The sequence below is a fragment of the Lithobates pipiens genome, unplaced genomic scaffold, assembly GCF_037356315.1.
Source record: "Lithobates pipiens isolate NorthernLeopardFrog02 unplaced genomic scaffold, aLitPip1_a1.2 Scaffold_30, whole genome shotgun sequence".
NCBI classification, from domain to species: Eukaryota; Metazoa; Chordata; class Amphibia; order Anura; family Ranidae; genus Lithobates; species Lithobates pipiens.
In genome coordinates this window covers 56738416-56765643 of record NW_027507791.1, presented here as the reverse complement: position 1 = coordinate 56765643, position 27228 = coordinate 56738416, and the positions used below count along the sequence as shown (strand labels likewise).

At 46.0% G+C, this 27228-nt stretch overlaps 2 protein-coding genes across 2 annotated transcripts; both read left to right on the top strand.

Annotated features, from left to right (window-relative positions):
- Positions 1–1341: 1341 nt before the first annotated feature.
- On the top strand, positions 1342–14290 carry LOC143942867 (olfactory receptor 5V1-like). The gene is made up of 2 exons (XM_077464272.1): positions 1342–1500; positions 11422–14290. Exons 1-2 carry the CDS (start codon positions 1498–1500, stop codon positions 12358–12360), a joined length of 942 nt encoding a protein of 313 aa, XP_077320398.1. The 5' UTR covers positions 1342–1497; the 3' UTR covers positions 12361–14290.
- A 6098-nt stretch (positions 14291–20388) lies between these two features.
- Positions 20389–25865, top strand: LOC143942866 (olfactory receptor 5V1-like). Its single transcript, XM_077464271.1, has 2 exons — positions 20389–20651; positions 24707–25865. Exon 2 carries the CDS (start codon positions 24713–24715, stop codon positions 25649–25651), a length of 939 nt encoding a protein of 312 aa, XP_077320397.1. The 5' UTR covers positions 20389–20651; positions 24707–24712; the 3' UTR covers positions 25652–25865.
- The last annotated feature ends 1363 nt before the right edge of the window (positions 25866–27228 follow it).

Genomic DNA, 27228 nt, shown 5'->3' with positions numbered 1-27228 from the left:
GCCCGGACCCCCCCCCCTTTTCCTGCCTGACAGGCGTCCCCGACCTCCCCGTACCCGCCTGCACCACCCCCAACAAACCCTGCAATGCATGAGGCAACGATATGGATTCCTGCGACTCACTTGGCTGTCCAGGAACTCTCTCCACAGCCGGACCGGTGACATCCCCTGATGGCTCCTGTAGTTCTTCTTCGTCTGAGACCTCCCCTTCAGACCTAGCATCCTGGTCCCAGGTAGGCGGGGGTGTAAGCCCCCCGGGGAAGAGACCCCGCAGGCCGATGCCACAGCCCGCAATGGTGCCGCCGCCCCTCCGGCTGAGATATCCATGGCAGACTAGCGGTCTGCACCAGCCAGCCCCTGGGGAATCAGATGCCCGGGTGCCCCTTTCTGGATTTATGCGCGGAGCAACCTGCAGGCCGTCACCGTCCCTGCACAGGCTGTGCTGCTTTCCCTCTGCCTCTAGCCAATATCTCCATGGAGGATCCATCCCCCACAGCCATCCCTCCAGCGTCACTGGGCCCTGCTGAAGATGCCCCCTCTCTCCTCTGTCTCTCCCCAGCGTGGGGCCCTCGCCTCGTGCATTGTCAGCCCCGCCCCCCGACACAGGCCGGTGGCGTGTGGACCGCCCCAGGCCCGCAGTGTCCTGCTGTGTGCATTTCACTGGGGGGATCAATCGGTCCTCCCCAGGGCTCATCATAACACGAGGTGGGCGAGCAGCAGGCCCTGGAGAAAAGCACGCCAGAGGCCGCGACCTCCGCGCGCTGGATCCACTCACCGCTCTCCTGTTCTGCTCTTGCTGCCTCCGTCAGCTCTCCTAAGTGTCTGCGCAGCCACTCCGGTCCCCTCTCCTCCGCCTTCCGCCGCAAACCAGCCAGGATAGTGTCGATATCGGCCATTACAGAGGAGCAGTGGTAAAAACTGCCTCCTCTCTCTGTCTGTTCTCCGCACTGACCACTTGCTCCGCCCCCTCCACCTTGTATCCGGCTCCTCCCCTCCACATCCAGCTCCTCTTTACTCCTCCCCCTAATACTTCTCCCACTTTAACCCCTTCCTCTGACCTTATCCATCCCTGTCATGCCTGGCCCTTCTTTACTTTCCCTGCCGTCCATCCACTCCGGGCCTCCCTGAACCCAAAGATAGTTAAAACCATCATGTACAAGAAAAAATAAAGTTTAGATGGAAAAAAACTTTTCTTGCAACACTTAGCAAACAGCTAAGTCTCTGGATATTCACAAAGGACCAATTCAACTGGGGAGCTAAGAATACAACATCAGAGCCGAGGGACCAAATGTGTGTTACATAAGGCTGCGTCTTACCTGTTTCAAGTTGCCTTGTGCCCAATTAAATTCATCTATCTCCTTCGTGTTATAAAGTTTAAAGGAAATTGATAAATGCTGAAAAACGCTCCAATAGTCATGGAAATAAGGATATAAAGAAGCTGGAAATTCAAAGCTGGCCAATGATTAATGTTCTCCAACATATTACCTTCACCAATGGCCAATGGTGAGATAAAATACCAATACTGACTTGAAATAACTTTCCTAATACCGATAACAACATTCTAACTGTGTTGCTTTTTTGATAGGAAATAATTAACCACTTCAATACAGGGCACTTAAACACCTTCCTGCCCAGACCAATTTTGAGCTTTCAGCGCTGTCGCACTTTGAATGACAATTGCGCGGTCATGCTACACTGTACCCAAATGAAATTTTTATCATTTTTTTCCCACAAATAGAGCTTTCTTTTGGTGGTATTTGATCACCTCTACGGTTTTTATTTTTTGCGCTACAAATAAAAAAATACCGAAAATTTTGAAAAAAAAATGTTTTTTTTTGTTTCAGTTTCAAAACTTTGTAAATAAGTACGTTTTCTCCTTCACTGATGGGCACTGATGGGGCTACACTGATGGGCACTGATAAGGTGGCACTGATGGGCACCAATGTGGCACCAATGAAGTGGCACTGATAGGCGGCACTGATGGGCGACACGGATGGGCGACACGGATGGGCGACACGGATGGGCGACACGGACGGACACTGATAGGTGGCACAAATTGGCACTGATAGCTGGCACGGATGGGCGGCACGGATGGGCGGCACGGATGGGCATGGATAGGCGGCACAGGTGGGCATGGATAGGCGGCACAGGTGGGCATAGATAGGCGGCACAGGTGGGCATAGATAGGCGGCACAGGTGGGCACTCATATGCGGCACAGGTGAGCACTCAGGCGGCACAGGTGGGCACTCATAGGCGGCACAGGTGGGCACTCATAGGCGGCATCGGTGTTATAGTAATGGATGCCAATCAGTGCCAAACAATAATGCATGCCAATCAGTGATGCCCATTGTGGCCACTGATTGGCATCCATTATGGGCACTGATTGGCACCCATTGTGCTGACTGGCACCCTGGTGGTCTAGGGAGGATTATGGATTTTTATTACCTTTTCCCTGGTGGTCTAGTGGTGTCCCTGGTGGTCCAGTGTGGGCATCCTCGGGGGGGCTGTGCTGATAATCGATCAGCACAGACCCCCCCTGTCAGAGGAGCAGCCGATCGGCTCTCCTCTACTCGCGTCTGACAGACGCGAGTGAGGGAAAGCCGATCACCGGCTCTTCCCATTTACACTGTGATCAGCCGTGATTGGACACGGCTGATCACATGGTAAAGAGTCTCCGTCGGAGACTCTTTACCGAGATCGTAGTTGCCGGGTGTCAGACTGACACCCCGCAACAACGATCGCCGCGATGCGCGCCCCCGGGGGCGCGCAGCGGCTCATAATCCTAATCACGTCATATGACGTCCGGTTAGGATTATGAAACCACTTTGCCGCCGTCAATTTGTAATAGGGCGGGCGGCAAGTGGTTAAGGTATTATTTTTCTAGTATTATTTTCAAAGAATTATCTTTTCTATGTTTTATAGGGAAAATGATGAATTTTACAAGTTTATATATACAGTAAATCCTTGGATTGCAAGCATGATTCATTTCAGAAACATGCTTGTAGTCCAAAGCACTTGTATATCAAAGAAAATATCCCAATAAGAAATAATGGAAACCAAAATGATTTGTTCCACAACCATTTATTCATAAGTCCTTCAGTTTATAGTCCATATTTATTAAGATTATAGCAATGTTATAGATTGTGTAACCATAAAATGTCCATCAAAAAATGGCAGCCTCCACAAGGAGATTAGAAGCAAACTCCAGCAGGAGCTACTGTCAGGGCTGGGCTCAGCCCTTGCTTCTCAAAGCTGGCCGCTCAGCTGTCGGCTAATTGCCAGCTCCTATCTCTCCACAGTGACTCACCTGTTGGTGATATCCTGCTCGTCAGTCCTGCCTACTTAAGCCGTCCAGTCCAGATGATCTCTGCCTTCGCCTTGGTTACATCTCGCTCTACCGTGTTCTTGTTAAAGGCTTGCTTGACTGACATTCCTTCTGGTTCCAGATCCTGCTGTTCTACTACGCTCATCGCTGGCTCCCTGACGTTTTGGCTTGTCTGACTATCTGTACCGGTTCCTGAACTCTGGCTACTTAAAGGGGTTGTAAAGGTTAGTTTTTTATTTTCTAAATAGGTTCCTATAAGCTAGTGCATTGTTGGTTCACTTACCTTTTCCTTCGATTTCCCTTCTAAATGATTTTTTTCTTTGTTTTCTTTGTCTGAATTTCTCACTTCCTGTTCCTCCTCAGTAAGCTGTTCAGTAAGCTGTTCTGGCTGACTAACCACCAGCTCGGATGATGGTGAGAAGTTTACTGAGGAGAAATAGGAAGTGAGATATTCAGACAAAGAAAAAAAACATTTAGAAGGGAAATCGAAGGAAAAAGTAAGTGAACCAACAATGCACTAGCTTAGAGAAACCTATGTTGAAAATAAAAAACGAACCTTTACAACCCCTTTAAGCCGTCCAGTCCAGATGATCTCTGCCTTCGCCTTGGTCACATTTCTAGAGACGCTCTCCTGTGTTCTTGTTAAAGACTTGCTTGGCTGACATTCCTTCTGGCTCCAGATCCTGCTTGCTGTATTACTACGCTCATCTTTGGCTCCCTGACGTTTTGGCTTGTCTGACTATCTGTTCCGGTTCCTGAACTCTGGCTATGTTTTGACTACGTTTAGTCTGTTTACTTTTTTTTATTATTATTAAACAAGTGTGATTTAACTGTACTTCTGTCCCAGTCTGATTCATGGTTCCTGACAGCTACAGAGTATAAAAAAGAAGAGAGGCGCCTCTAAGTGTATCAATGTGGTTACATTTATTGAAGGTAAAACATTTAACAACTCACATGGTTGATGATTAAAAGAGGCACATCTAAGTATGCAGGCACCTGGGGTCATGTTGTCCACATAGACCAGGGATATCCAAACTACGACCCTCCAGCTGTTGCAGAACTACACGTCCCATGAGGCATTGTAAAATTCTGACATTCACAGACATGGTTAGGCGCGAAGAGAATTGTAGTTTCAGAACAACTGGAGGGCCACAGTTTGCAGACCCATAACATAGACCATCCCCCACACTGCCGTCTCTCACTGCTGTCAGTCCACAATTGTGACCGGGAAGACTACCCTGCAGTAGAGCGATCTGAAAGCGAAGTTTGAACCGCTTATGGAGTGCAGCGTTGAAGGGATGACATCGATGGTGGTGAGGAGGATGGTCTATGTGGACAGCTTTACCCCGGATGCCATACTTAGATGTGCCTCTTTTAATCATGTGAGTTGCTAAATGTTGATTAAATGTTCATTAAATGTAACCATATAGCTACACTTAGAGGTGCTTCTCTCCTCTTTTATACTCAGTTGTGACCTGTATCTCAAGACATTGCTTGTGTGTCAAATCAAAATTTATAAAAAAAAAAATTACAGTATTACTGTATAGTCCTAATGTCTTCATTTAGTTAGGGTGAATTTATCTTCACTTAATGTTCTGGAGACACAAGAGGAAGTGAAAGAAAATTTCTGCAAAGTTAATGGAATTCTTTACTTAGAAGGCCTGGAACAGGGGTGGTATTGGAAGTATGGTCCTCTTTTTCCATTCAATGACACAATTCTGGATTAACAACCTGTTAGGACCTGGGCTTGAACCTGGGACCTCTGGTGTGTCTGGCAGAGACTCTGCTTACTGAGCCACCTGGAATGCTGGACAGCTCCTTGGACAATTCCTTTAGTGATCATGTCTTGAATCTTGTTTGCCTTGAACCTTGAACCCTTTGCTCCTCCCATGAACTTCCTATATAAGCCATGTCTCTGCACTTCCTCCTTGCCAGAATATTGTGCCATCTCCAGCCTGTATCTCGTTCCCGTCTTCGCTGCTGCCGCTTATATTTACTACTGCTTGTTATCGACCCTTGGCTTGTTCCACGACTACGCTTCTGCCTGATCCCAATCTGCAACAACTCGTTACCGACCTTTTTGGCTTGCTTACTGACCACGCTCTAGTTTGATCCTTACCTGTTCATCCGCTACTGAACCCCGGCTTGCTCACCTCCTGGTGGGGCTATCCTGAGGACCGCGACCTAGCACTAACACGCAGCCAAGCCCATCTCCACCTTTGGGAGCTCTGGTGAATACCGGTTAGTGCTTAGACCCCGCACCTCAGGTGAACCCGTGCCATCAGCCAGGGTGACCTGTGTGAATATCTGCTCTGCTGCTATAGCTATTGGTCTCTGAGCCTGACTCCAGATCGTGACATAATATTCTGGCCAAAAACATGGAGGCCGCTATAGCAAATGCCGTGGCTCCGTTCAGGCAGCAAATTGCTGAGCTGCAGCAAGAAATCCGCTTGTTTAGAGGCACAGTACACCCAACCCCGGAACCGGTATTTCCAGAACCGTTTGTCTTGATGCCTGAGAAGTTTGATGGTAATCGTGCATCCTTCTTTTGTTTTAAGATGGATTGTGAGCTTTTGTTTTCCCTTAAGCCTAGAACCTATGCCACTGACTATATTAAGATTCGTGCTTCCATCAACCTGCTCACTGGACAATGCAAAACATGGGCTCATCAGCTTTTACAGGAAAGGAGTCCAGTCTTGGATAGCTGGGAGGCATTCATGTTTGCTCTGGACTCTTACATTCCTGTTTCTAAGAAAACCAGAGTTCCCAAGTCTGCTCTTTGCTCACGTGGCCTGCGGGCATCCAGGGACAGGAGTACCTGGTACAGATATGACTCCATGCCATCACAGTATGTTCCAAGCCATGAAGCTGAAGTCCTTACCCCACAAAGCCTAGACGCTCCTAATGTCACAAGCACACCTTCCCTGGGAGACGTGGAACCCATGGAGATCGGGGCCATCCGGCCCAAGCTATCTCAAGGTGAAAGAGAGCGGAGGAGAGACTGTGGTCTTTGTTTTTACTGTGGGGGGAGAGGGCATCTTATCTCTCTCTGTCCAATTCGCCCACCTCGGCCAAAGGTTCTCCAAGTGGGTACTTCTAGGATCCTTCCTGCTGTCCCTGAATCTCTGCCTGCTATCCAGCTCGAAGTTCCAGTGTCGGTGTCCCCAGTCGAAGTTCCAGTGTCGGTGTCCCCAGTCGAAGTTCCAGTGTCGGTGTCCCCAGTCGAAGTTCCAGTGTCGGTGTCCCCAGTCGCAGTTCCAGTGTCGGTGTCCCCAGTCGCAGTTCCAGTGTCGGTGTCCCCAGTCGCAGTTCCAGTGTCGGTGTCCCCAGTCGCAGTTCCAGTGTCGGTGTCCCCAGTCGCAGTTCCAGTGTCGGTGTCCCCAGTCGCAGTTCCAGTGTCGGTGTCCTCAGTCGCAGTTCCTGTGCCGGTGACCCCGCTTGAAGTTCCTGTGCCGGTGACCCCGCTTGAAGTTCCTGTGCCGGTGACCCCGCTTGAAGTTCCTGTGCCGGTGACCCCGCTACCTCCTGACTGTACCTATGCCTCAAATGGCACCATAGTCCGTAAGCAGGACCTGAAGACTTTCGAAAGAGCCTTGCGAGCGATGAAAGTATCAACAACTGGAACTTCTAAAACTAATAAAGCCCAAAGGAAATAGAATGTTAATGCACCTAGATTAACAAGAGAATTCCACCAGAGGTTCCCTCACAAACCGGGCCCTAAGACGTCCAGTGGACATCTTGGGAGGAGGAGAGTACTGTTAGGACCTGGGCTTGAACCTGGGACCTCTGGTGTGTCTGGCAGTGACTCTGCTTACTGAGCCACCTGGAATGCTGGACAGCTCCTTGGACAGCTCCTTGGACAGCTCCTTGGACAGCTCCTTGGACAGCTCCTTGGACAATTCCTTTAGTGATCATGTCTTGAATCTTGTTTGCCTTGAACCTTGAACCCTTTGCTCCTCCCATGAACTTCCTATATAAGCCATGTCTCTGCACTTCCTCCTTGCCAGAATATTGTGCCATCTCCAGCCTGTATCTCGTTCCCGTCTTCGCTGCTGCCGCTTATATTTACTACTGCTTGTTATCGACCCTTGGCTTGTTCCACGACTACGCTTCTGCCTGATCCCAATCTGCAACAACTCGTTACCGACCTTTTTGGCTTGCTTACTGACCACGCTCTAGTTTGATCCTTACCTGTTCATCCGCTACTGAACCCCGGCTTGCTCACCTCCTGGTGGGGCTATCCTGAGGACCGCGACCTAGCACTAACACGCAGCCAAGCCCATCTCCACCTTTGGGAGCTCTGGTGAATACCGGTTAGTGCTTAGACCCCGCACCTCAGGTGAACCCGTGCCATCAGCCAGGGTGACCTGTGTGAATATCTGCTCTGCTGCTATAGCTATTGGTCTCTGAGCCTGACTCCAGATCGTGACACAACCTGTAGAAAGCAGTAATAGAGATGGTTTACCTATCAAGCTAGTACGCAGATAGCATTAAGAACCCAACAGAGGCAGTGGCACAGCCTCAATGTGTGCTGGGTACACGGGCCTCAAGGGGGATGGGACCCACTGTTCTCTCATACAGTGCACAGATTGAGGATTCGGGTCAGCATAACTTTTCTATGGTCTCAATTAAACCCCTCCCCCCCCCCCCCATGCAATCTCCAGTGCAGATTCCTCTCGCTGCGCTGTCATCATCCTTGTCATTTGTTACTAGGACCACTGATGACAGTGCTCCTGCATTCACAGAAAGATGGAACTTCCTCCTTGTCATGTACCTTGTTAGAGGACTTCCCTTGCAGCAGAGTGCACCTCTAAAGGTTGGGACAGGAGGTGCTGTGGCCAAAGATGCACGGGTTGTCAGCTGCACTAGCCTGAAGAGCTGAGATGATGATCACCTGATGTGGCCAGGACAGAGCAGGAATGACTGCAGGGCAGGTGTCTCTCAGAAGTAGCAGGTGGGTCTTGACAGCAGGGCAAGATGTAAAGCAGACTCAGAAGCAAGGCCAAGGGTCATGCACGGTGGGTCAGTCACGAACAGAGACAGGTTGCAGGGTCAGTCAGGAGGAAGCCGAAGTCATACACAGGTAATCAGGCAGTAGCAAAGTCAGTATGCCAAGCCAAGATAAGAGCCAGGAGTGGAGACAAGACAGGTCCAAGGCAAGCCAGGTCAGTAACAGGAAATCCAATAACAGCATACACAGGAGCACAGGTACACAGGGGAGCTGACGATCATCCAGCAACCAGTGAGCAGGGCTACCGTTCTTATAAAGGCCAATAGGTGCTGGAACTTTCTCACACCCTGCGTGTGCGACCGCGCTAATGTGCCAGTCCTTCTCCGATTAGTCCCCTGACACTCAGTTCAAACCTTTCCCGCATTCTGGCTCCTACCCTGCTGCCACAGCCATGCTGTACGTTAAGGACAGACTCTGATAGAGACTTTAATGTAAGAGGGAATCTGATGGGGACCCTAATGAAAAGGCAAACTCTGATGAGGACTCTGATGTAAATGGGACTCCGATGGGGATGCCAATGTAAGGAAGACTCTGATGGAGACTCTAATGTGAAGGAAACTCTAATGCCCTGTACACACGGTCGGACATTCCGACCCCAAAATCCGTCAGATTTTTTCCCGATGGATTTTGGCCGAACTTGTGTTGCATACACGCGGTCGGACAAAGTTTTCGGAAAATCCGATCGTTCGGAACGAGGTGACGTTCATTGCATACAACGGGACTAGGTAGAGGCTAGTGGCCAATAGCTTTGGTCTCGTAATTTAATCTGAGCATGCAAGGTACTTTGTCCATTGGAATTCTCTACAAACGATCTGAAAAAGTCTGATCGAATTTTGTTGTCAGAAAATTTTAGATCCCGTTCTCAAACTTTTTCCATCGGGATTTCCGAAAGAAAAAGTCCGATAGAGCCCACACACAATCGGATTTTCCGACAACATAATCCGATTGGACCTTTTCCGTCGCAAAGCCTGACTGTGTGTACAGGGCATCATGGAGACTGTGATGTAGGGGGGAACTCAGGTGGAGATCTTGATATAAGGGGGCTGGAGGGAACTCTCATATAAGGGCAAACTTTAATAAGGATCGGCAGCAGGCCATTCTTATAATGTGGTATCGGCAGCAGGCCATTATACAAACTAAACTCTGATTTGAACCGGGGACTGCTGGTGCAAAGTGCACTAAGTTGTCATTGCCTTTCTGTCTGGTTGCTAAGAAGGCAATGAGTATCTTATGAATACTTTCCATAAGATAGGATGAAAAACATGTTTTTGGCCGCCAAGCCAAACTGAGCGATCAGGGGAGAAGTGTCTTAGTGGGGGAGGTGACCAAGAACCTTATGGTCACTCTGACAGAGCTCAACATTTCTCTGTGGAGAGAGGAGAACCTTTCAGAAGAACAACCATCTCTGAAGCACTCCACCAATCAGGCCTGTATGGTAGAGTGGCCAGACGGAAGCCACTGCTCAGTGAAAGGCACCTAACAGTCGAGTTTGGCAAAAGGCACCTGAAGGACTCTCACACCTAGCAACACAATTGTATACAATGAACAGCATGAAAGGAAGCCATTCATTGTTTACAACTTTAATGTGATCTGCTGTGGTCACAGAGATCATGTGGTATTGGCAGCAGGCCGGTACATTGATCAGATCACGCTGGAGCGCAGCCTGGAGGGGCCACACAGGGCTCATTCTTGGGAGGATGTCATATGATGTCCCTCAGAACATTAGGGTTCCCACCTGAACGTCATGTTACAATGGCCTGGGCAGGAAGAAGTTAAAGGATAATTAAACCTACTATATATTTCCACGAGACATCTCCTAGATATGATTGATGACTTAGATTTCTTTTTTTCAGGCTAAGAACATATTCAGCAAATAATGAAATATCATAAATGTCCTTGTCTTTTCCTGAGAGCTGAACTTATGCCGCGTACACACGACAGGACTTATGTCCGACAGACTTCCGAAGGAGTTCTGCCGGAGTTCTGCCGGAGTTCTGACAGAGTTCTGACGGACTTTCCGAATGAGCGGACTTGGCCACACACAATCACACCAAACTCCGACGGATTCGAACGTGATGACGTACGACTGGACTCGAATAAGGAAGTTCATAGCCAGTAGCCAATAGCTGCCCTAGCGTCGGTTTTAGTCCGTCGGAATAGCATACACACGAGCGAATTTTTCGGTAGGAACTGGGTCCGTCGGAAAAATTTGAAGCATGTTCCATTTTCTAAAGTCTGTCAGACTTTTGCGAATCAAAAGTCCGTTGCAGCCCACACACGATCGAATAGTCTGCTGGAATCATTCCGTCAGACTTTGGATGTTGAAAAGTCCGCTCGTGTGTACGGGGCTTTAAAGTGTTGTTTTCCTCCTGTAAACTACTAGCCTAGCCTATGTGGATCCCTCCAGAGATACAATGGTATAGTGAGGGTAACCACCCAGGGAATGGAAGTGTGTTAAGTACACAACCACCAACAGTAAATGAAGGGAAAAAAATGTCTGGAAAAAAAAAATCAAATACAACCATCTCATTTAGGGACTCATAAGGTGCAAAATACTAAAATGTTATTTTTTGCTTTAGATACTCTTCAAACGAATTTCATACATACTTGAAATTGTTGGGTAAGTCATGGATATTATACCATAAAGTTCAGTATTCTCAGTATGTAGCTGAGATCAAGAACACAGGAAAACTCAACACAAACCTAAAAAAAGTATTTTCCTGAAAGAGTAGCTGATGCTTGGAACAGACTTCCAGCAGAGGTAGTGAGTCAATAAGTAATAAATGAACTTAAACACTGGAATAAACATACAGTAGGCCTATACTCAAACAAATAGGTTATCAAGTAAAAACATACAAAAATTCGAAAAAGGGAAAACTTAATTAACTAATTGTTCTTTGGTTGGCAGGAATAACTTAAACTAACAAGGTGTATAGGAACAGGGTTGAAGTTTTAAAGACATACAGTATACAGTAAGACGCCAGGGATTGATGCACTCCATTGGTAACCAAAATATCACTTTTGGGTGGATTAGCCTTTTAAAGATATATAGATGCATTTGAATTCTTAATCTCTTTCTTCTCTTAGAATGTTATGGAAGAAGTCAATCAAACCTCTACAGGAAACTTCATCCTCCTTGGCTTATCTAACATCCCATCTCTCCAAGCAATCTATGCCCTTGTGTTTTCGGTGATGTACATAATCACATTGTCAGGAAACTTTCTACTGATCATTGTGGTGAGGATCAACCCAAAGCTACAGACCCCCATGTACTTTTTCCTAAGCAATCTCTCCATTATTGACATTGGTTTCTCGTCCACTATTGTTCCCCTAATTATCATAAACACTCTGATTAAGGACAGAAACATCTCCTTGTTGGAATGTGCAGTGCAAATGTTTTTCCATTTGGGTTTAGGAGTAACTGAGTGTGTTATTCTAGGTGTCATGGCATACGACAGGTTTGCTGCCATCTGCAGACCATTGCACTATAGCACCATAATGAATAAAATGTTGTGTGCCAGTTTAGCTGCAGGGTCATGGAGTATTAGCTTTCTGAATGCTACCATCCATGTTGTCCTCATCTTTCAACTCCCCTATTGCAAGTCCCACCATGTCAACCACTTCTTCTGTGAGGTACCACCTTTCCTTCGAATGTCCTGCCGAGACACTTTTTTTCATGAGATGGGCATGTACATCTCTGCAGTAACTCTTGGCATGACTTCTTTCTGCTTGACTCTTTTCTCATATGTCCACATAATTTCCACCATCCTGAAGATCCGATCCTCACAAGGAAGATATAAAGCTTTCTCCACATGTGGTTCCCACCTGACTGTGGTGGGTCTCTTATATGTGACAATCTTTCTTATGTATTTGAGACCCCGCTCTACATACTCTCCTGAACTAGACAAAACTATGTCCATTTTTTATACAGTAGTGACTCCAATGTTGAACCCAATGGTCTACAGTATGAGGAATGAGGACGTCAAAAAGACAATTAAAAGAATACACATGAGAAATAAAACATGACAAATTTTTTTTATTCATTAAAGTATGTCCAGCAAAAATGTTTTCTTCTTAGTTTTGGACAGAGTAGGTTTGAAACCCCTTAAGGTTTTTACTGCTATCTGGTGCTCCGTCAGTGGCAGCTGGTGGTTTTTTGTTTGGGGGGGCAGAAAACAACCACCCACCCCCCCTCCGCTGATCCTCAACCCCCCACTGTCTGCTAGTCAACCACCACTTACCCAATTGGCGGGCACATTGGACAGGGAGACAGGCTGCGGTGGGTTTCTGGGAGTAGCAGTAAGACAGGCTGCGGCGGGTATCTAGGAGTAGTAGGGAGATATGATGCGGTGTATATCTCGGAGTAACAGGGAGAGAGGCTGCTGCGGGTATCTGGGAGTAGCAGGGAGACAGGCTGCGACGGGTATTTGGGAGTAGCAGGGAGACAGGCTGCAGCGGTATCTGGGAGTAGCAGGGAGACAGGCTGCGGCGGGTATCTGGGAGTAGCAGGGAGACAGGCTGCAGCGGGTATTTGGGAGTAGCAGGGAGACAGGCTGCGGCGGGTATCTGGGAGTAGCAGGGAGACAGGCTGCGGCGGGTATCTGGGAGTAGCAGGGAGACAGGCTGCGGCGTGTATCTGGGAGTAGCAGGGAGAAGGGGCTGCGGCGGGTATCTTGGAGTAGCAGGGAGACAGACTGCAGCGGGTATCTGGGAGTAGCAGGGAGACAGGCTGCATTTGGTATCTGGTAGTAGCAAGGAGACAGGCTGCGGCGGGTATCTGGGAGTAGCAGGGAGACAGGCTGCGGCGGGTATCTAGAAGTAGCAGGGAGACAGGCTGCGGTGGGTATATGGGAGTAGCAGGAAGACAGGCAGCGGCAGGTATTTGGGAGTAGCAGGGAGACAGGCTGCAGCAGGTATCTGGGAGTAGAAGGAAGGCAGGCTGCGGCGGGTATCTTGGAGTAGCAGGGAGACAGGCTGTGGTGGGTATCTGGGAGTAGCAGGGAGACAGGCTGCGGTGGGTATATGGGAGTAGCAGGGAGACAGGCTGCGGTGGGTATCTGGGAGTAGCAGGGAGACAGGCTGCAGTGGGTATCTGGGAGTAGAAGGGAGACAGGCTGCAGTGGGTATCTGGGAGTAGCAGGGAGACAGGCTGCAGCAGGTATCTGGGAGTAGCAGGGAGACAGGCTGCGGCAGGTATCTAGGAGTAGCAGGGAGACAGGCTGCGGCAGGTATCTGGGAGTAGCAGGGAGACAGGCTGCGGCAGGTATCTGGGAGTAGAAGGGAGACAGGCTGCGGTGGGTATCTGGGAGTAGCAGGGAGACAGGCTACAGCAGGTATCTGGGAGTAGCAGGGAGACAGGCTGCGGCAGGTATCTAGGAGTAGCAGGGAGACAGACTGTGGCGGGTATCTGGGAGTAGCAAGGAGACAGGCTGCAGCAGGTATCTAGGAGTAGCAGGGAGACAGGCTGCGGCAGGTATTTGGGAGTAGCAGGGAGACAGGCTGTGGCGGCTCTGTGTCCTTTTCCATTCTGAGATCATGGCGGCTTCCGCCATGCATCTCCGCCCCTCCTCCTAGACATCCAACAGGAGCGCCTGACCTTTCAGCCAATCAGTAAACGGCTAACAGGCCCATACTTCTTGATTGGCGGAGAGGCAATTCAGTGTTAGAAAAGCGAATAATCATTTGCTTTTCTAACACACCTGGGTGGGCTCCAAGCGCTATGCTCTGTGCCACGAGTCCACCTTTTTTTAAGCCCATTAGAGCCTATGGCTCTAATCAGGTGCTTCAAAAAAACACCCCGCCACTGTAATTCAGGTGCCCGGTGTCCTAAAAGGGCAGGGCGCATGAATAGGGAGTGGCAGCAGTGGCCATAGACAAATTCATGCTATGCATGAATCTATCCATTGCATATAGGGAGTGGCTGGAGAGAGGGGGCAGTGCCCATGCACCCTTAATGGACGGGCTCCATTGGAGAGATTTCCCTTGCCTTCCTGTCCTGCTGACAATGTTTTACAAGACAAGAACTGAGGAGAAGTCTCCAACAGCAACATGGACAGGGGAAGGCTAGAACCTCTGTCAAATTCTTTTTGTCATCCAGGTCCATGTCACAGATTTTCTTCTATTTCCTGTCTGGTTAAACAGTTGACAGCAGAGTAGGAAGTGAGGCTAAATCTCTTTAACTGAGCCCCTGGATAGCAGTTAAAACTTAACAAGAGTTTCAATCCTTCCCCACTTACCCCAAATGTAAAAAAAAAAAAAAAAAAGGCATACACTTCAAAAACCATTAAATAAAATTTAAATACAATAAGTTTAAATACTTGAATTCTTTTTTTCTGGTAATATCCTTTACAGCAAAGCACAGATAGGCCGAGGGAGGGTTGACACTTTGAGCCATTTAGAGCTCTACTCCATCACTGGTGCACACAATCATGCATGCGTGCATGATAGCCAATCAGATTCCAGGTTTTATTGTGAATGCTGAATCGAACAAGCTGAAGATAGAAGCTGATTGGTTGCTATGCACTGCTGCACCAGTTTCTGTGTGCACCCATTTTAGTAAATCCCCCCATAGAGCTGTCTGTCTAATGCCCCATACACACCGACAACAAATGTTGGATGTGAGCTTGTTGACGGAAAGTCCGACCGCGTGTATGCTCCATCGAACATTTGTTGTCGGACGTTCTGCCAACAAATGTTGGCTAGCAGGTTCTCAAATTTTCCACCAACAAATGTTTGTTGTCAGACTTTCCAATCGTATGTACACAAGTCCGTTGGACAAAAGTCCAGGCATGCTCGGAATCAAGTACGAACCAGAAGTGCTCAGTAAAACTAGCGATGGCATTGGAGATATCATGTACGTCTTGTACGTCACTACGTTCGCAATTGTTGGCCAACATTTGTGTGCCACACTGTGAACGTGCTAACAGGAGAAGAGCACACATGAGTACCCAATCAAGTATACTGCTACTCCATCATTCCCCAATTAGCAGGCTTTGACCAGCATGTAAAGAGAAGCCCAGAGTCAAAGAAATAAAAGAAATAGACGAAGGGCAGACATGACAGGGTTAACAGTGGGGGAAATGGATGCAGGTAGGATGTAAGAAGAATGAGGATTGGGTGAAAATGGGATGGGGAGGAGCGTAGTTCATTTAGGAAGTGTGGGTCCCTCCCCAGATCAGTGTGGAAGTAGGAATGAACTTCTCTCCCTCCCTGATTGTGGTGAGTATGTTTTTTTTTTGGTGTTAACCCATATGAGTTTGCTTTTACAGAGCGGTGGATGTCATGGCAGAGGCGGGGTGTTGGGTGAAGGAAGAGACCCCAGATATGGAAGAGTTCGGGACCCATCGGTGGTATGGGTCCCGTTGGTGGGAATCCAGCTAATGGTGGTTTAGCTGGAATTTTGCTTAACGGGGGCACTGCGATCATTGGTTTGTTGTCTCCGAGCAAGTATGTCAGCTGGAGGCCTCGTTCGAGTTTAAGGTACCGCAGTGCCAGAGTGGATCGAGTGGCAAAATTGGGGTGTTTTCCTGCAAAGACCAACAATTTATATGTATGAATTCTATTTCTCCAGTTTTTCCTGAGATGTTCTAAAAAATTTCACACAGGCATAAAATGCTGATGATGGTAATGATTTCACAAAATTACAATTGTTAAAATAAAAAAATAAAAAAATAAAAATCAACATTGTTCCCCTAATTATCATAAACACTTTGGTCAAGGACAGAAAAATATCCTTGTTCGGATGTGCAGTGCAAATGTTCTTTCATTTGGGTTTAGGAGGAACAGAGTGTATAATTCTAGCTGTCATGGCGAATGACAGGTTTGCTGCCATCTGTAGACCATTCCACTACTACACCATCATGACCATCACCATCATGAATAGAGTATATAATTCTAGCTGTCATGGCGTATGACAGGTTTGCAGCCATCTGTAGACCATCATGAATAAGATGTTGTGTTAGTTTAGCAGCATGGTCATGGAATATTTGCTTTCTGAGCTCTGCCATCCATGTTGTCCTCACCTTCCAACTCCCCTACTCCCACCACGTCAACCACTTCTTCTGTGAGGTGCCACCTTTTCTTCGAATGTCCTGCAGAGACACTTCACTTAAAGAGATAGGCATGTACAGGAGTCCTTGGCATGTCTTTGTTCTGTCTGACTCTTATCTCAAACGCCCAAATAATTTCCACCATCTTGAAGATCCGTTCGTTCCTCACAAGGAAGATGTAAAGCTTTCTCCACATGTGGTTCCCACCTAACTGTGGTGGTTCTCTACTATGGGACCTTTCTTTTTATATATCTGAGACCCCGTTCTATATACTCTCCTGCAAAAGACAAAACTCTTTCCATTGTATATATATGGTAGTAACGCCAATGCTGAACCCCATGGTCTACACTATAGTATAAGGATTGAGGACGTCAAAAACACAGTTAAAAGAACATACATAAGAATTTTAAAAATATGTAAAACGAAATGTTGATTTGCATTACTTGACATCATTGCATAGATGATCATTAAGTGTTTCTGGAGTTCTGTATCATCCATAACCACTTCAGCTCTGGAAGGTTTACCCCCCTTTTTGACCAGACCATTTTTTGTGATACGGCACTGCGTTGCTTTAACCACTTCCCACCCGGCCAATGTACATATACGGCTGGGTGGGAGCCGCCTCCTTCTGATGGACGTTCCTGAACGTCCATCAGAAGGAGGGGGATCGCTCCTGATCACATGACGGCCGTGTCCAATCACGGCCGTCATGTGATGTAAACAAACAGCCGGTTGCTAGGCAATCGGCTCTCCTCTCCTCACACGGAAGTCGTCGCTGAGGAGAGGAGAGCAGATCGCTGCAGCTGGCTGGTGATCAGTGAGTATGAGCTGTTTTTACAGCTTTTTACTCACTGATCACTAGTCTAGTATAAACCTACAGTGTAAACAGACATGTCACCACAATACACATGTCACCACACATGTTCCCAAAACACACATGTCCCCAAATAATAAAAAGACATGTCCCCAAATAAAAAAACACATGTCCCCCACATATGTCCCACTAAAATCACATGTTCCAATGATTATCTGCACACATATGTACGTGATCACCTGCACACATCTGTACATGATCGTTTGCGTACATATGTCCGTGATCACACAAACCAATTATTATACACTTAATGGAATTTTTTTTACCAAAAACATGTAGCAGAATACATTTTGGCTTAAATTTAGGACAAAATTTGATTTTATTGGATTTCTTTTAAAATAGAAAAAAGAAAATATTGTTTTTTTGCTTATATCGCAAAAAATAAAAAACGGAGCCGTGAATAAATACCACCAAAATAAAGCTCTGTTTGTGCGAACAAAATGATAAAAATTTAATTTGGGTACAGTGTAGCATGACCACGCAATTGTCATTGAAAGTGCGAGAGCGATGAAAGCCGAAAATTGGACTGGGAAGAAAGGGGGCGAAAGTGCCCTGCATTGAAGTGGTTAACTGACAATTAACGCTATACCCAAATAAAATTTGATAAAGATGTCCTTTTTTTCCCCACATATAGAGCTTTCTTTGAAGGGTATTTGATCAGCTCTGCAGGTTTTTATTTTTTGCACTAGGAACAAAGAACGACTGTATATATAACGACAATATTTTTTACTTTTTGTTCTAAAACACATCCAATAAAAAAAAATTTAAAAATCTAATTTCTTCATCAATTTAGAGCAATATGTATTCTGCTACATATTTTTGGTAAAAAAAAATACCAAACGCGTATATTGATTGATTTTTTTGTTTTTTAGGTTTGCTCACAAGTTATAGTGTCTACAAGCTATGGGATATATTTATACAGTTCAAAGAATATCTTGGGATTTTTGGGGTTTTTACAACAAAATAATTTTTAGAAAAATAGAAAATATTCTTTGAACTTTATATTTATCTATCAAGGGATGTGGTGTAGGATCTATGCTAGTTGATAAGCAAAAATATTTTCTCCTATAGTACTGTATATATTTAGTTATTTAAAAAAAAAAATAATAATAATAATGTTCTTAGTAATGTCGGCGATCAGTGACTTATAGCGGGACTGCAACATTGCGGCGGACAAATCAGACACCTGACACGTTTGACATTTTTATGGGGACCAGTGAGACTAATACAATTATCAGGGGCAATCAAGATGTTAAATGTGTGCCTAGGGAGTGTTTACTAACTGTGGGAGAGGTGCTTTCACTACTGGAAGACATAGATCGTTTTTTGTGCTTCACAGGAATCACATGATTCCTATGAAGTAGGAAAAAAATTTGTAAAGAAAAAAATTAGTAAAAAATGTTTTTTAAAAAAGACAAAAATGATTAATTATTATTTTTATTGAAAAATTATTATTATAATTTTTTTTTACATACTGTCACCAGTCAGTATCGCTTATCATCGGCATGCCAGTCATATGATGATGCTGTACAGCACTGGTGAGTGTATATATAAAATAAAAATTGTGGGGAAAAAATTATACAGTTGCAAAAAAAAAGTATGTGAACCCTTTTGGAATGATATGGATTTCTGCACAAATTGGTCATAAAATGTGATCTGATCTTCATCCAAGTCACAACAATAGACAATCACAGTCTGCTTAAACTAATAACACACAAATAATTAAATGTTACTATGTTTTTATTGAACACACCATATAAACATTCACAATGCAGGTGGAAAAAGTATGTAAACCCCTAGACTAATGAGATCTCCAAGAGCTAATTGAAGAGAGGTTTCAGCTAACTGGAGTCCAATCAATGAGATGAGATTGGAGGTGTTGGTTACAGCTGCCCTGCCCTATAAAAAACACACACCAGGGTTTGCTTTTCACAAGAAGCATTGCCTGATGTGAATGATGCATCGCACAAAAGAGCTCTCAGAAGACCTATGATTAATAATTGTTGACTTGTATAAAGAGGGAAAGGGTTATAAAAGTATCTCCAAAAGCCTTGCTGTTCATCAGTCCACGGTAAGACAAATTGTTTATAAATTGAGAAAGTTCAGCACTGCTGCTACTCTCCCTAGGAGTGGGCATCCTGTAAAGATGACTTCAAGAGCTACATCCACAGCTGCTGTTAGAGTGCTGACAGGAGATGGAGACTGTCCTGGCTCCTGCAAGGGTTCAAGAAAAAAAGGGGGCAGCCCCTGGAAGTTGCACATATAAGGTGTCCTAGAGAGGTGAATGGAGTTGCAACCTCAGCCGGGACTTCAACCAAGCCATGCCCCCCAATGCTCTTACATTGAAATATACACTATATTACCAATAGTATTGGGACATTGTTTTGTGCACTGGTGCGCAGTCATGTTGGAACAGGAAGGGGCCATCCCCAAACTGTTCCCACAAAGTTGGGAGCATGTAATTGTCCAAAATGTCTTGGTATGCTGACGTCTTAAGGGTTCCCTTCACTGGAATTAAGGGGCCGAGCCCAACCCCTGAAAAACAACCCCATACCGTGATCCCCCCTCCACCAAATGATTTGGACCAGTGAACAAAGTAAGGTCCATAAAGACATGGATGAGCGAGTTTGGGGTGGAGGAACTTGACTTGACTTGGCCTGCACAAAGTCCTGAACCTGATAGAACACCTTTGGGATGAATTAGAGCGGAGGCAAGGTGAACATAGCCTTTAAGTGTTTTGGGGAATTTTTTGTTGTGTATTGTATTGAACTGGTCCAAATAATGAGTTTAGAGAATAAAGTTTAGGATTTAATATTCTACCTATTTCCTGTTCTATCCAATACAAAAAAAAAAAAAGTTTTGGCTGGAGTTTCAGAACCCAAAGATAGTTAAAACAAAGAAATCATGTATAAGAAAAAATAAGAATTTAAGAAAATGTAAGAAATTTAAGAAAAAATAAAGTTTAGATGGAAAAATGTTTTCTTGCAACACTTAGCAAACAGCTAAAACTCTGGATATTCACAAAGGACCAACTCAACTGGGGAGCTAAGAATACAACATCAGAGCCGAGGGACCAAATGTGTGTTATATAAGGCTGCGTCTTACCTGTTTCCAGTTGCCTTGTGCCCAACTAAATTCATCTATCGCCTTCATGTTATAAAGTTTAAAGGAAACTGATAAATAATGAAAAATTCTCCAATAGTCATGGAAATAAGGATATAAAGAAGATAGAAATTCAAATCTGCCCAATGATTAATGTTCCCGAGCATATTATCTTCACCAATGGCCAATGTCTATCTAGAAAGCTGAGATAAAATACAGATACTTGAAATAACTTTTCTAATACCGATAACAACATTCTAACTGTGTTGCTTTTTTTATAGTAAATAATTAAGGTATTATTTTTATAGTATTATTATTTTCAAAGAATTATCTTTAATATGTATTTTAAAGGAAAACTGATGAATTTTACAAGTTTATATATAGTCCTAATGTTTTTTTATCTTCACCTAATGTTCTGGGGACACAAAAGGAAATGGAGGAAGGAAATGAAAGAAAATGTCTGGAAAGTTAATGGCATTGTTTACTTAGAAAGTTGTCCCTGGAACAGGGGTGGAATTGGAAAAATGGTCCTCTTTTCCCATGCAATGATGACATTCTGGATTAACAACCTGAAGAAAGCAGAAGTAATAGAGGTGGTTTATCTATCCAGCTGGTACACAGATAGCATTAAGAACCCAACAGAATCAGTGGCACATCCTCAATGTGTGCAATGGATTCAGGTCAGCAGAACTTTTCTTTGGTCTCAATTTCAACCAAAACCCTCCTCATGCAGTCTCCAGTACAGGTTCCTCTCGCTGAGCTGTCATCATCCTTGCCATTGGTTACTAGGACCACTGATGAAAGTTCTGCTGCATTCACAGGAACATGGAACTTCCACTGTTTTACGTACCTGGTTGGAGGCCGAAGAGCTGAGAGGGCTTCCCTTTCAGCGGAGTGCAGAGCATCCCTAAAGGTTGGGACAGGAGGTGCTATGGCCAAAGTAGCACAGGTTGCCAGCAGTGCTAGCCTGAAGAGCTGAGATGATGATCACCTGATGAGGGCAGGACAGAGCAGGAATAACTACAGGGCAGATGTCTCTCAGAAGTAGCAGGTGGGTCTTGACAACAGAACAAGATGGAAAGCAGACTCAGGAGCAAGGCTAAGGGTCATGCATGGTAGGTCAGTCAGGAACAGAGACAGGTTGCAGGGTCAGGAACAAGCCAAGGTCATACACAGGTAATCAGGCAGTAGCAAAGTCAGTATATCAAGCTGGGTCAGAGCCAGGAGTGGAGACAAGGCAGGTCCAAGGCAAGTTGGGTCAGTAACAGGAAATCCAATAACAGCATACACAGGAGCACAGGAGGGCTGACGATCATGCAGCAACCAGTGAACAGGGTTACCGTCCTTATAAAGGCCAATAGGCGCTGGAACCTATCACGCCCTGTGTTTGCCAATTTTGTTTGGGTACAGCGTCAAACAACCGCACAATTGTCAGTTAAAGCTAGTGCCAAATTGTAAAAAGTTCTCTGGTCAGGAAGGGGGTAATATCTTCCGGGGCTGAATCGGTTAAGGACTCATAAGATGTAAAATATTAAAATGTTATTTTCTTGGTTTAGATACTCTTCAAAAGAATTTGGTAGATACTGGAAATTGTTGGGCAAGTCATGAATATTATACCATAAAGTTCAGTATTCTCAGTATGTAGCTGAGATCAAGAATGCGGGAAAACTCAAAACAAAACTAAAAAAGTATTTTTCTGAAAGAGTAGATGATGCTTAGAACAGACTTCCAGCAGAGGTAGTGAGTCAATAAGTAATAAATTAACTTAAAGCGGGATTCCACCCTAAAGTGGAACCTCCACTGATCGGATCCCTCCCCCCCTCCGGTGTCACAATTGACACCTTTCAGGGGGGAGGGGGGTGGAGATACCTGTCAAAGACAGGTATTTTCACCCACTTCCGGGCATAGACTCCCGTGGGAGTCTACGCCATTTCCTGCCCTGCCGCGCTGTCTGCTGGGACACACATGGGTCCCAGTGACAGCGCAGAGATTTCCTATTGCGCGGCGGGCTCGCGCATGCGCAGTAGGGAACCGGGAAGTGAAGCCGATTCACTTCCTGATTCCCTCACCTAGAATGGTGGCGACAGCAGCCGAGAGCCGAGCGATCGATCGGCCTCGGCTGCCGGCATCACTGGAACCCGGGACAGGTGAGTGTCCATTTATTAAAAGTCAGCAGCTGTAGTATTTATAGCTGCTGTCTTTTGGTGGAATCCCTCTTTAAACACTGGAATAAACATACAGTAGGCTCAAATAGGTTATCAAGTAAAAACATACAAACATAAAAGGGCAAACTTAATTAACTAATTGATCTTTGGTGGGCAGGAATAATTTAAACAAAGGTGTACAAGAACAGGGTGAAAGTTTTAAAGACGTACCGTACATGGGCATCCGCAGAACTTTTATCAGGGCGGGGGCATCATTTTAAGGTCACCCATTCGCTGCCCCTTTTTGGCAATGTCATGAAGGGGAGGGGCTTAGTCATTCATTATTACATAAAACACAGGCCAGGGTTCCCCATATAGATCCCCCTTTAGAGCAGGCCAGGTCCCACCATAGAATAGACCCCTCTTTACTTAGTCTTCTTACTCTTACTTTTTTTTTTACCACTCCGCATTACATGGTGGGCATAGGACATTACACGGTGGGCACTGTACATTACACAGTGGGCACACCACACCTCATGTGGGCACAGCACATCACATTACATATGGGTACACCACTCCACATGACATGGTGGGCACAGCACATTACACAGAGGGCACACTACTTCGCATTACATGGTGGCCACTTTACAGCACAGCACATGACATGGTAGGCACAACATATTACACAGAGGGCACACTACTCTGCATTACATGGTGGGCACTGTACAGCACAGAAGATGACATGTTGGGCACAGCACGTTACACAGAGGGCACACTACTCTGCATTACATGGTAGTCACTGTACAGCACAGAAGATGACATGGTGGGCACAGCACGTTACACAGAGGGCACACTACTCTGCATTACATGGTAGTCACTGTACAGCACAGAAGATGACATGGTGGGCACAGCACATTACACAGAGGGCACACTACTCCGCATTACATGGTGGGCACTGTACAGCACAGCAGATGACATGAGGGGGTACAGCACATTAAACAGAGGGCACACACTCCGTATTACATGGTAGGCACAGCACATGATATCATAAACAGAGCAGTGCAGCGCTGAAACAAACCCCCCTATTAGTACTATATAAAGTCTCTCAAGATAAACAACAACATGAAAAGGAAAATGATACAAAGTGAATGAACAGTCTATGATGGTACTGATCGACAATCCTTCATTCTTCTCAGTGGATAGAATGTATACAGATATCCTTAATCACCAGAAAACAGGTGCTCCCACCACCAGACAGCCAAACCACTCACCTTAAAGAATTGACCCCTGACTGAACAGATAGGTCAAATGGAGCATTCACCACTGCCAGTGGTCATATACCAGGATTCAGGTGGATCAAAAAGGTGTAACTCAGCTCCTTGGATATCACAGTGTTGTCATCAATGATGGCTCAAACTCCCCACATGGACATTATAAAATAGAAAAATATATATAGTGCAGACCGTATAGATAAAAAAACGAATTTTATTGCCAAAAGACAGGTACTCACATACAGAGCACTACAACTAGTGCTGGATTATAAGCATGGATGAACGAAGTTCACTTAAACAATGCAGTAAGGTGGTTGCAGTGACATTCCAGGGTCCTCCCGCATGCGTATCGTCCTAAACGGGCCTTCATCAGCGGATAAAGAGGCACATGATATGGTGGGTACAATAGATCACATGGTGGTCACTGCACTGCATATGACGTGGGGGGAAGTAGCAGCCTGCCCCCCAGTACAATCATGTCACCCCCAAAGGGCAGTTCCTGCACAATCCCCTCTGTTTACTGACTTCATTTTAGCAAGATGGTAGAGCTTCTTCCTCCCGGGCTCCTGCTGTGGGGGATGCCATCAGCGCCCCTCCCACCCACAGAGCTGCCTTAAGCTTCCGGAGACAGAGAGGATCTGTGTGTGTGCAGATCCTGCAATAGGAGCCGAGAAGCACTGACTGCTTTAGCTCCCCTCAGATTGCCTCAGATTGTGGCGCCTGGGTGCAGTGCACCTACTTCCGGGGGGGGGGGGGGGGGGGGGGGGGCACTTGACCCCCCTTGTCCACACCTGCAGACGCCCATGATACAGTAGAAGATACCAGGGGTTGATGCACTCCATTGGCAACCAAAATATCACTTTTGGGTGGATTGGCCCTTTAAAGAATACCAATATAGATGCATCTGAATTCTTAATCTCTTTCTTCTCTTAGAATGTTATGGAAGAAGTCAACCAAACCTCTACAGGAAACTTCATCCTCCTTCGCCTATCTAACATCCCATCTCTCCAAGCAATCTATGTCCTTTTGTTTTCGGTGATGTACATAATCACATTGTCAGGAAACTTTCTACTGATCATTGTGGTGAGGATCAACCCAAAGCTACAGACCCCCATGTACTTTTTCCTGAGCAACCTCTCCGTTATTGACATTGGTTTCTCCTCTACTATTGTTCCTCTAATTATCATAAACACTTTGGTCAAGGACAGAAGCATCTCATTGTTGGAATGCGCAGTGCAAATGTTCTTTCATTTGGGTTTAGGAGGAACAGAGTGTATAATTCTAGCTGTCATGGCATATGACAGGTTTGCTGCCATCTGTAGACCATTGCACTACAGCACCATCATGAATAAGATGTTGTGTGTGAGATTAGCAGCAGTGTCATGGAGTATTTGCTTTCTGAACTCTGCCATCCATGTTGTCCTCACCTTCCAACTCCCCTACTGCAAGTCCCACCACGTCAACCACTTTTTCTGTGAGGTGCCACCTTTCCTTCGAATGGCCTGCAGAGACACTTTACTTAATGAGATAGGCATGTACATCTCCGCAGGAATCCTTGGCATGTCTTCGTTCTGCCTGACTGTTATTTCATATGTCCAAATAATTTCCACCATCTTGAAGATCCGTTCCTCACAAGGAAGAAGTAAAGCTTTCTCCACATGTGGTTCCCACCTAACCGTGGTGGTTCTCTACTATGGCACCCTTCTTTTTATATATCTGAGCCCCCGTTCTATATACTCTCCTGCAATAGACAAAACTCTGTCCATTGTATATACGGTAGTAACGCCAATGCTGAACCCCATGGTCTACAGTATGAGGAATAAGGATGTCAAAAACACAGTTAAAAGAACACACATACGAACTGAAAAAAATATGTAAAACGAAATGTTGATTTGCATTACATGACATCATTGCATAGATGATCATTAAATATTTCTGGAGTCTGAATCATCCCACCAAAAAAAAATTATGTCCTTTTTTTCCCCACAAATAGTTTTCTTTTGGTGGTATTTGATCACCTCCGCGGTTTTCATTTACAAAGAACGACTGACAAGTTTAAAAAAAGTATATATATTTTTACATTCTGCTCTAAAACACATCCAATAAAAAAACATTTTAAAATCGAATTTCTTCATCAATTTAGACCAATATGTATACTACTACTACATGTTTTTGGTGAAAGAAATCCCAATGCGCGTATATTGATTGGTTTGTGCAAAAGTTATAGTATCTATATTTCTAGTTATTTCTTAATTATTATTTTTTTTAAATTCCAAGCAATGGCGGCGGATCAGTGACACTAATCCATTGATCAGTGCTAAAAAAATATACACTTTCAATGTACCCATGACACTGCCAGGTTAGAAGTTACCATCAGGGGCGAACAAAAGGTTAAATGTGCGCCTAGGGAGTGTTTACTAACTGTGGGGGAGGTGCTTTTACTACTGGCAGACATAGATCGTTGTTTGTGCTTCACAGGAACACGGGATCCATGTCTTCTGTACTCACGGAATGATAGTCTGCCTTGTTTACTTTGACTGTCATTCTGTCAAAGTACTGAATGATCTGCCGGTCCTGGCATACATCAGGTCCACGTCTCTCGCTGTGTAAAATCACAGTGGGAGCGAGCCGTCGGCAACGCACACCCGCGCCACCAAACCCAGAAATGCAGAATCACGTATATATAGGTGATTCTGCACAGAGAGGCTGCCTTGTAGCAGTAAATCTGCAATGGGGTGGTCATAAAGAGACCTGGCTGCACAGGACAGGAGAGGGGGGGGTGCAGCCAGGTGGACAGGAGAGGGGTGCAGCCAGGTGGACACAAGGGGGGGTGCAGCCAGGTGGACAGGAGAGGGGGTGCAGCCAGGTGGACAGGAGGGGGGGTGCAGCCAGGTGGACAGGGAAGGGGGGTGCAGCCAGGTGGACAGGAAAGGGGGATGCAGCCAGGTGGACAGGAGAGGGAGTGCAGCCAGGTGGACAGAAAAGGGGGATGCAGCCAGGTGGACAGGAGAGGGGGTGCAGCCAGGTGGACAGGAGGGGGGTGTAGCCAGGTGGACAGGAGAGAGGGATGCAGCCAGGTGGACAGGAGAGGGGGTGAAACCAGGTGGACAGGAGAGGGGGTGCAGAAAGGTGGGAGGGACAAAGCCAGGTGGACAGGAGAGGGGGTGCAGCCATTTGGACAGGAAAGAGGGATGTAGCCAGGTGGACAGGAGAGGGGGTGCAGCCAGGTGGACAGGAGGGGGGTACAGCCAGGTGGACAGGAAAGGGGGATGCAGCCAGGTGGACAGGAGAGGGAGTGCAGCCAGGTGGACAGAAAAGGGGGATGCAGCCAGGTGGACAGGAGAGGGGGTGCAGCCAGGTGGACAGGAGGGGGGTGTAGCCAGGTGGACAGGAGAGAGGGATGCAGCCAGGTGGACAGGAGAGGGGGTGAAACCAGGTGGACAGGAGAGGGGGTG